Source organism: Mustela lutreola, chromosome 13 (genome assembly GCF_030435805.1).
Source record: "Mustela lutreola isolate mMusLut2 chromosome 13, mMusLut2.pri, whole genome shotgun sequence".
NCBI lineage: Eukaryota > Metazoa > Chordata > Mammalia > Carnivora > Mustelidae > Mustela > Mustela lutreola.
In genome coordinates this window covers 63,611,515-63,622,053 of record NC_081302.1, presented here as the reverse complement: position 1 = coordinate 63,622,053, position 10,539 = coordinate 63,611,515, and the positions used below count along the sequence as shown (strand labels likewise).

The following is a 10,539-nucleotide window of genomic DNA, read 5'->3' as shown; positions in this document are numbered from 1 at the left end:
AAGTGACCGTACAAGTGTAAGTTTATTTTTTAATTCTTTACTTTTTTCCATTGATCTATATATCCATTTTCATGCCTTTACCATACTTCTTTCATTACTACAGCTTTGTAGTATATCTTGAAATCTTGGATTGTGATAACTCCAGCTTGATTCTTCTTTCTCAAGATTGCTTTGGCTATTCGGAGTCTTTTATGGTTCCATGCAAATTTTAGGATTATTTGCTCCAGTTAAGTGAAAAACACTTGGTATTTTGATAGAAATTGCATTGAATCTGTTGATGGCTTTGGGTAGTGTGGATATTTTTACAAGATTAATTCTTTTAATTCATGAATATAACATTGTTTTATCTTTCCATTTGTGTCTTTAATTTCTCTTAAAGTTTTCAAAGAACAGGTATTTCACCTCTTTGGATATGTTTAGGCCTATGTGTATTTTTCATTTTTGGTGGAATTGTAAACTGGAGTGTTTTCTTAATTTCTCTTTCTGCTACCTCATTATTAGTGCATAGAAGTGAAATAGATTTCTATATATTAATTGTATATCCTGCAATGTTACTGAATTCATTTATCAGTTCTAGTAATTATTTGGTGAGGTCATAGGTGTTTTGTATATATAGTATTGTGGCACATGCCAATAGTGAAATTTTACTTCAGCCTTGACAATTTGGTTGTTTTGTATTTCTTTTTCTTGTCTGATCACTGCGACTAGGACTTCCAATACTATTATGAAGAAATGTGGTCAGAGTGAACAACCTTATTTTTTTCCTGATCTTAGAGTAAAAACTCTTAGTTTTTCACTATTGGGTATGATGTTAGTTGTGAATTTTTTATATATGGCCTTTATTATGTTGAGGTATGTTCCTTCTAAACCGTTTTTGAGAGTTTTTATTATGAATGGATGTTGTACTTTGTCTAATGCTTTTTTTTTTTTTTTTGCATCTATTGAGATGATCATGAGAATGTCCTTTCTTTTATTAAGGTGATGCATCACACTAATGGATTTCTGAATATTTAAGTATCCTTGCTTCCTTGCAATAAATCCTACTTGATTATTAGGAGTGATTTTTTTAATGTATTATTGGGTTTGATTTACTAATATTTTGCTGAGGATTTTTGCATCTGAGATTATCAGAGCTATTGGCCTATAGTTCTCTCTCTCTCCTTTTTTTTCTTTTTTTTTGTAATGTCTTTTATCTAATTTTGGTATCAGGGTAATAGTGGACTTAGGAAATGAATTTGGAGCTTCCTTCCTCTATTTTTTGGAATAGATTGAGAAGAACAGAAATTAACTTTTCTTTAAATGTTTGGTAGTATTCACCTGTTCATCCATCTGCTCCTAGCCTTCTGTATACTGGGAGTTTTTTGATAACTGATTGAACTTTTTTGCTAGTAATCAATCTGTTCAAATTTCCTAGTTTTCCCTTATTTGGTTTTGGAAGATTATATGTTCCTAGGAATATATCTTTTTCTCTAGGTTGTCTAATGTGTTGATGCATAGTTTTTAATAATATTCTTCTACAATCTTTTGTATTTCTGTGGGGTCTATTATTTCTCCTGTTCATTTCTGATTTTATTTATTTGATTTCTTGTTCTTCTTTTTTCATGTGTCTGGCTAAAGGTTTATCAATTTTGTTGATCTTTTCAGAGAACCAGCTGCTGGTTTCATTGATCTGTTCTATTTGGTTGTTTTGGTTTTTTTGGGGGGGTCTCTATTTCATTTATTTCTGTTCTCATCTTTATTATTTCCTTCATTCTGCTGGCTTTGGCCTTTGTTCTTCTTTTCTAGCTCCTTTAGGTATAAGGTTTAGTTGTTTATTTGCAAGTTTTCTTGCATCTTGAGGTAGACCTATATTGCTAAGAACTTTCCTCTTAGAACAGTTTTTGTTGCATCCCCAAAATTTTAGACCACTGTGTTTAAATTTTCTCTTGTCTCCATTTTTGAAATTACCTCTCTTACTTCTTGGCTGACTCATTCATTTTCTAGTAGCATGTTATTTAGCTTCCATGTATTTGTGTTCTTTCCAGATCCTGTCTTGTGATTGGTAACTAGCTTCATACTATTGTGGTCAAAAAAGATAGAAGATATGATAATCTTTTTAAATTTTATTGGGTCTTGTTTTGTGGCCTAAAACATGAACTATTTGGAGAATATTCCATGTGCACTTGAGAATAATGTGTATTCTGCTGTTTTTCAATGGAATGTTCTGAATATATCTGTTAGACCCATCTGGTCCAATGTGTTATTCAAAGCTACTCTTTTGTTGCTGATCCTGTCCAGATGATCTATTTATTGATGTAAGTGGCATGCTAAAAAGTTTCCTACTATTATTGCATTACTATTCATTTTTTCCCTTATGTCTGTTAATGTTTGCTTTTCTAAAAAATTTTATATTTTTTTCATTTTTTTATTAACATATAATGTATTATTAGCCCCAGAGATACAGGTCTAATAGTTGCTTTATGTATTTAGGTGTTCCCAGGTTGGGTTCATAAATATTTACCATTGTTTCATCTTCTTGTTGGTTTGTTCTCTTTATCATTATGTAGTGTCCATTGTCTTTTGTTACAGTCTTTTTTTGTAAGTCTATTTCCTCCATTATAAGTATTGTTACCCCTGCTTTCTTTTCACTTTCATTTGCATGGTAAATGTTTTTCTATCCTCTCACTTGCAATGTGTATTTAGGTCTGCAGTGAGTCTCCTGCAGACAGCATATGGATGGGTCTTGCTTTCTTATCCATTCAATCATTTTATATTTTTTGAATTGAGCATTTAGTCCATTTATATCCAAAGTAATTATTGATAGGTAGGTAATTACTGACATTTTGTTATTTGTTTCATGGGTTTTTTTATAGTTCTTTTCTGTTCCTTTTTTCTCTTTCTCTCTTCCCTTGTGGTGATGGCTTATTTAGTGATATTCTTGGATTCTTTTTATTTTCTGCATATATATTATAGGTTTATTTTTATTTTATAGAGGGAGGAGGGGGTGAAGGGGCAGAGGGAGAAAGAGAGAGAATCTTTTTTTTTTTTTAAAGATTTTATTTGTTGATTTGACAGACAGAGATCACAAGCAGACAGAGAAGCAGGCAGAGAGAGAGAGAGGGAAGCAGGCTCCCTGCTGAGCAGAGAGCCCGATGCAGGACTCCATCCCAGGACCCTGAGATCATGACCTGAGCCGAAGGCAGCGGTTTAACCCACTGAGCCACCCAGGCACCCAAGAGAGAGAATCTTAAGCAGGCTCCACATCAGCTTAAGCCTGGTGTGGGGCTCAATTTCACAACCCTGAGAATATGATCTAAGCTGAAATCAAGAGTTAGATGCTTAAACGACTGAGCCACCCAGGTGCCCTTATTTAGGTTATTGATTTGTGGTTACCATTAGGTTCAGTTGTAATATTTTATGCATATAGCAATCTATATTAAGTTGATGGTCACTGAAGTTTGATCTCTTTCTAGAAAAACTAATCATTTTCTCAATCCTCACCAACATTTTATGTACATGATGTCATACTCTATATCCTTTTATTTTGTGAGTTCCTTGACTGATTTTTATAGCTATAATTGATTTTACTGCTTTTGTGCTTTAACCTTTGTACTGACTTGTAAGTGTTAATCTACTTTTTATTTACTTTATTATGTTTATGTTTGCCTGTGAAATTTTTTCCTTTCATAATTTTCTTACTCTTGATAATTGCCTTCACTTTTCCTCAAAGAATTCCCTTTAATGTTGCTTGTGAGTCTGGCTCATTGGTGATGAACACCTCTTACTTTTGTTTGTCTGGGAAACTCAAGATGTCTCCTTCTATTCTGAATGATAGCCTTTGTGGGTATAATATTCTGACTGCAGGTTTATCATTTCAGTGCTTTGAATATATCATGCTACTCTCTTCTGGCCTAAAGAGTTTCTGAGGAAAAATCAGCTAATAGGCTTGTGGGGTTTCCCTTATATGTAACTATTTTCTTTTTTCTTGCTGCTTTTAAAATTTTGTCTTTAAGACTACTTTTTGTAATTTTAATTGCTATGTCTTGGTATGAACCTCCTTGGGTTGATTTTTTGGGGGAATCTTTTTTTCTCCAGGATTTGGATGTCTGTTTCCTTCCCCAGATTTGGGGAGTTTTCAGCTATTATTTTTTCAAGTAAATTTTTTGCCCCCTTTTCTCTCGCTTGTCCTTCTGATAGCCCTATAATACAAATATTATGCTTGATGATGTCACTGAATTCCCTTAACCTATTCTCTTTTTTTATTCTTTTTACCTCTTGCTATTCAGTTTGATTGTTTTCCATTACTCTGTTCCAGCCCACTGCTCCATTCTTCTGCCTCCTCTAACCTGCTAATGAGTCCCTCTAGTGTATTTTTTCAATTTCAGTTATTCAGTTCTTCATCTCTATTTGATTCTTTTTAATATTTTCTATCATTTTTTAACATCTCCCTGAGGTCCTCCACTCTCTTTTTCCAAATCCAGTAAGTATATTTATGACCATTACTTTATATTCTGTATCAGGCATATCACTTATCTTTCATTTAGCTCTTTTGTTGTGGTTTTGTCCTATGCTTTCACTTGGGACATTTTATTCTGTCTCATTTTTCTAACTTTCTGTGTTTGTGTCTATGTATTAGAAAAGCCAGTTATGTCTCCTTATTTGGAATGTAGTATCCTTATGAAAAAGAGGACCTGTGGTGCCCTGTATTGCAATGCCCCTGCTCACCAGAGCCAGGGAATCCTGGTGTTTCCTGTATGGGTTGTGTGCACCTAATTGTTGTGGCTGAATCTAGTTTGCTTTCAGTCTAGTCATCTACAGTGACCCATTTTGCCTGTTGGTTGGACCCTATGCTGTTAGGGAGGCAGTTTGGGGTTGCCGTGGGTTTGTAGTTGGGCAGTGTCAGTAGTCAGACAGGATGACTGCCCTCAGCACATTTGCTGTCACTGCTGTCACACCAAGCCACAGAGCACTCTCCCCTCCTCATCTTTGAATGGCTTTCCTTGTTGGATAGGGCCTGCTCTCAAGCCAGATGCCTGCCCCCCGTCTGTCTGTTGGGGCTGCAGTAGCATCAACCTGTAGGATTTTCTCCCTGCCTAATCCTCTGAGAGGATTTTATTGGTGGATGGAGCCAATAGACAGACCAGATGTCTGTCCCCACTCTGCCAGGGCTGCAGAGGCCCAAACTGCAGGACTTCTGTGTACTGCTGGGGCTGCAGACACGCAGATCAGCAGGACACTCTGCACTGCCAGGTATAAGGTCTGACTGCTGGGACTGTGAGTGCACTCCCCAGGGAAGGAGTGGCACTTTGGAGTGCCACCAATTCCTCCCATAGCTGTTTGCAGGATAAGATGAGGCAGAAGGACTTTGGTGGGACTTTTGCTGAGTGCAGCACGTTGGCTTCAGGAGATCTTCAGGAGAATGTGGGCATGGGAAATGTGGTGTTCGCAGAGTAGGCTGAATGCTCATACTGGTGTCTGCAGGTATCCAGGTATCTATGCTGGGGTGCAGGGGAAAGAAACATTTGTCTACTAGACATTTGTTCTGGGAGAAGTTGCTTAAAGATCCCTGCTTCCCAGCACACATTCTGAGATGAGTAAAAAAATATCCTCAGATATACCCTAGATACTTTCAAACTCCTGCTTCTATGCTTATCTCAGTGAGATTGTTATTCTGGCACTTAAAGGACAGGGACTCAGTTTCTTGGTGCCCTCTCGCTCTCAAAGAGCTAAGCCTACTGATTTTTAAACTTTTTTTTTTTTTGCCTCCTAATTTTTAAAGAACCGGGCGTTAAACCCTGCTGGTATAAAAGGTCATGTAATTAAGCCCCACTGGTTTTCAAAGCCAAATATTATGGGGCTTCATCTTCCCAGTGCAGGTCCACCTTGTCTAGGTTGCCTGTTGTGGGATCTGCTCCTCTCCCTTCTTGCTGCTTGTTGTGTCCCTCCCATTTGTGGTCTTGCCGGGAGTTTTGTTCCCAACCACATCTCTGCCTCTCCCACTCTTTTCAGTGAGGTCTCCCCTCTACCATTAACCCTGGAAAGTCTATTCTACCAGTCTTTGGGGTTATTTTCTAGGTTAGTTGCACTGGGATGACTGTTATCTAGGTGTTTCTGTGGGATGAGGTGAACTCAGGACCCTTCTACTCTACCACCTTCCCTGAAGTCTGTTTGGTATTTTCATGAACACCGTGTTCATCCATGTTTATCCCATTTTCAGATAGTATCTTTATGACTCTTACTTTGAAATCTTTATCAGGCGATTACTTATATCCATTTCATTAAGTTCTTTCCTGAGGTTTTTTCTTGTTCTTTCATTTGGAACACTTTACTCTGTAGGATATTATTTCTAATGAAGCTTATCACTTACCCACCAAGGAGAATGCTGGAGCATCTAACTTTTCTTGTTCTCAGAGACAAATTAGAATAACTGAATTGTAGTGATTGCCTCTTGATGAGAGCCACAGAAAACTGCTAGGTAGATGGTGAACAGGTTGTACACTGATATTAATTCACTGTTATACTAATTTAGATGCATGATATACTGGGGAAGAACATGATTTAATAGAAAATCTTTCCATTCGTAGCATTTTTCTCTAATTTTCACCTTCCTTGCAGCTGTTTTGGTCTTAGTCTGACACTGTAGGGAAATTCACTGTGAAGTGTGGAACAAGTGAGCATGTATCCTCTGTCCTCAAAAGTTGGCATGCAAGCTTGTGAACTTGGAAAGAGAACAAAGCTTTCTAATATGGTAAACCAAGAAAGTGTAGATTAAGAAGTCTGGTTTCCTCTTCTTCGCATCAGCACATAACAGCTGTCAGATACCACTGAATAATCTACTCCTCCTGTTCCTGAAAGGTAGATAGTTATAATTAAGGCATTTCCCAAAGGAAGTATGTTTTAATTTTGAACAATGGCACAAATGAAGTGGTAATACAACAATGTAAGAGAAACTTTAATAGGTATAGTATTTGCATTTATGATTCTTTTTTGTCCCGCTTAATTCCACTCTCTCCAGTGGTCCCTGAAACCTCACTAGCAGGCTCACATCCTGATAAACTCTAAAAGGAAGAAGAAAAACAATGTAAAAGGCAAGGTGGGTGTGGCAGCTAGAGAGGTCATGGTGAACAAAGAAGGAAAGGGCAGCTACCCAGCACAGGCAGATAAGGCATTAGGTTCAAGAGCTGAAAGGAAGTATACCAGACTGAAGAGTGCTCACAGGGTACCTGACACCAGACTGCAAGGAAAGAGCCCAGGCTTTAGGTCCTTGTTTAGCCCTCACTTCCAAATAAAGCAAGTTGCAAGACCAGTCCTAACATCCAGCAGCAGAAAGCTTCCTTCCTTCAGGAAAATCCAGTAAAGGCATCCTTCTGTGACTTCTTGCTAAAAGGGCCAGCTTTCTCCTGAAGCCCCTGCTGTTAGAGAAGACTTGTAAAGGCTGCGATGGCATTGTACAGAGGAAGAGGTCATGAGAATAAAAATGTGAGTCCATGTTCATCCAGATATCCTGCAGGAGTTAATTCCCCTCCCTGAGTGTTAAATTCTTCACCTGGAAAATGTGGTAGGCACAAAGGAAAGCAAAAGATTTGTTTCTAAAGGAATTATTTTCTCTGTTCCTTCTTTATTTCATTCTTCCAATTTAAAAACTTAGCTCTAAAATCACAATCTGGTCTACCTGCTTTCCATACTGTCTGAGTAACATGATAAAGTCATCTTTAGAAACATAAACACACTGGTTTCAATATGACACCCTCTAGGGTCTTGGCTGCCAGTCTGATCCAGGAATGCATAGTCAGCATCCTAATACCAGGCAGTGTCTTTGCCAGCATCCACTGTCCGTGTTCTATTTGATTCTCTCAGGAGATAATACTTTCCTTTCTAAAATGTACACTTTTTGCACCAAACAATTCTGAGTATATGGCTAGGTCTTCAGATGACTCACTACCTGAACAATCAGCTTCTTATTATTTCTCCAAAACTGAATTAACTCACATAATTTTGTGTCAAGGCATCAGAACTCTTTGTTGCATAAAAAAATTAGAAGGTATCACCCAACTCTGGCATAAAAGTTCTCCAGGAATATAATCAGCCTTTCAGCTAAACATGAAAGCCATTCAGTACTGCCCATGTAGGAGTTAAATTCTTAAGTATTTATGACTTAGTAAATTATAATCCAGAGCTCTGTTGGCAAGTTAACTTTGTTCCAGCCCTTACTGTTGTGGAGACTCCCAAATTTACTTCATGTTGGACACTGCCAAGAAAGTGTTCAAAGCACTTCATGCTTAAAGTCACCTTTGCCCTCTTTCATACCCACATGAGAGACCGAGCCCTATTTCACTCTTCTTTAAATTTTACTATTGTACTTATTAGTAATAAACCAAGGGAACTGGGATAACAAAGGGAAAAGTTCAGGCTAAGTAACTTCTTTATGAATTAAAACACATATGCACACTTGAGTACCCCCCCCCCCCCATGTACAAATAGCTACATAATATAGTCCATAGAACACTGTGAGCCACTGATACCAGGAGCCAGGCAAAGGACCCCAGTTGTGTGAAGTCTCAGGCTGATCTGGGTCTAGATGACCAGCTTCTCCACGCTGAGTGTACTTGTGGTTTCATCCTCTTCATTTGACCCAAAATAGCCCGGGAGGTCCAGCATCCTCTGCTCTGCCTCGGTAAGGCCGAATGACGTATTGTCATAGAAGGCAAACTCAGGCTGGGCTGGGAAGCTCTGACACTTGTCTTTCCTACACTGAGAAGGGCTCAGAGGGCTCACCCTCTGGTTGCTCTCTTTGGGGGCCGTGGGGCAAGGCTGCTTCCTCGAGACACTCCTGTGACTGGGGGACGGGCCCCTCCGGGCTCTGTGCGGCTCCGTTCTCTCACCGCTGGCCGTCAATCCTGCCTGGCAATCCCCCAGGTCTGGTTTCCTCGCGGGCTGCCCCAGGCTGTAGGATTTAGGGGGAGGACTTAATGGACTTCTGGTTGCACCTGCCCCGTGGAAATGGTCCGGTTTCTCAGGGGACGGGGCAGCTCCTCGACTCTGAGGCCGAGATCGCTCCTCCGCCTGGTCCCAGGTCCGCGTCCTGGAACCGTAGGCCGGGGCCTGCCGGGGGGTCAGGGTGGACATGCTCCGCTCCCGGAACGGCCGGGCCTGCCTGGCTTCGTGGAAGCTCGCGGTCCTCCTGAAGTGGGAGCCCCTGGGGTGGCTCCTCTCGGGCAGCGCCCCTCTGCCGCCCGCGTGCCTCAGGGCCGACTTGCGGATCACGGTCTGGCTGGGGCTGACCGCGCAGCTGGCGGCACAGACCGGGAGGTCCAGCCTGGAGGGAGGCCTGGCCGCCGCCTGCTGCTCCACAAACGGGGATTTGAGCCGGAACTTGTTGGCCGCGGCCTCCTCGGGGCCCTCCAGGTCCAAAGGGGGGCCGGTGGCCGCGTCGATGGCCGTGTCGGTCAGGGGACTCTGAGACACGTGGTACACCTTGGTGGTTTCCGTCAGGCCCTTCTTCTTCATCTCCTTGAGCTGCTGCTGGGCGAGGCGGTAGCTGAACAGCGGCGGGATGATCTTCTGCGCGTTGGACTGCACGCTCTCACTGCCCGAGGCGTCGTCCTCCGCGGACAGCGGCCCGCCGCGCCTGTAGGTCAGGGGGATGCCCGCGTCCCCCGGGCCCCCCGCCGGCCCGTCGCCCCCGTCCGAGAAGCTCCCGCGCTGCTCGCTCAGCTCGCAGATGTTCTCCTCGTCCGAGTTCTTCCGGAAGCTGGGGGAGTGGATGGAGCTGTGGCGAGCCGGGGTGCTGCATTTGGGGGCGCGGCCGAACTTCCGCCACAGCGTGATGAGCACCGTGGCGACAATGATGAACAAGCACAGGGAAATGCCCGTGACCGTCACGACGTTGTTGGACTTCCCGGGGCCCTGGGGCTGAAGAGGAGACACGCTGGATGGCTGGAGAGCTACGAGGAAAGAAAGAACAGATGGGTATTCTCTAGTAGGGCTCCACTGCGTGGTTTATGGCTGGGAGAGGCTGGCTCTGATGCTCTGGCAGTTCTAGAAAGAATAAACAGGGACTGGGATTTCTGGCCTTATGCACGTGTCCCTGCTGGCAGCTTAAAGCAGACCAGAACACAGGACCCACAGAGAGGAGGTGAGCAGTTAAACCACGATCGGGGACGGGGTGGGGGGACCCCTGGGCTCGCCAGCTCCTGCTGACAACGTGTCCCAAATGTTCCACCAAAGCAGCAGCATAAGGAAAGTTTCCTGGTAAAATCAAGGTTTTCGCCTAAGATAAGGTAAACCTGGATAGCTTTAGTTCAATGTACTTTGAGATGCACAGCGGGAAATTCTACCAAGTATAAAACTTGACATGCAAAGTAATTCAGATAGGTTGTACCTAAATTTTATATCTTGGGAAATTAATAGGTGAAAATCAGTCTTTAGGTAATGTAATGCAACTCACATTTAATAACCAGGAACTGTATTTCCTGAGGGTTGAAGCGTCTGTTTCCCAGTCTGTTTCCAGCTGTCCAGTCCCCTTGCTTCCTTCTATGGGACCGTTGATTTGTTTTTTTT

General features: G+C 41.8%; 1 protein-coding gene across 2 annotated transcripts in view; it reads right to left on the bottom strand.

Moving 5' to 3' along the window:
• Window positions 1-6,856: 6,856 nt before the first annotated feature.
• Window positions 6,857-10,539, bottom strand: part of THSD1 (thrombospondin type 1 domain containing 1) — a 29,454-nt gene continuing 25,771 nt past the window's right edge. For both annotated transcript variants that reach the window (XM_059143720.1, XM_059143722.1), the window contains one exon: window positions 6,857-9,923. In XM_059143720.1, coding sequence (XP_058999703.1) covers window positions 8,554-9,923 — 1,370 coding nt within the window. In that variant the 3' untranslated portion in view covers window positions 6,857-8,553. The remainder of the gene's footprint in view (window positions 9,924-10,539) is intronic.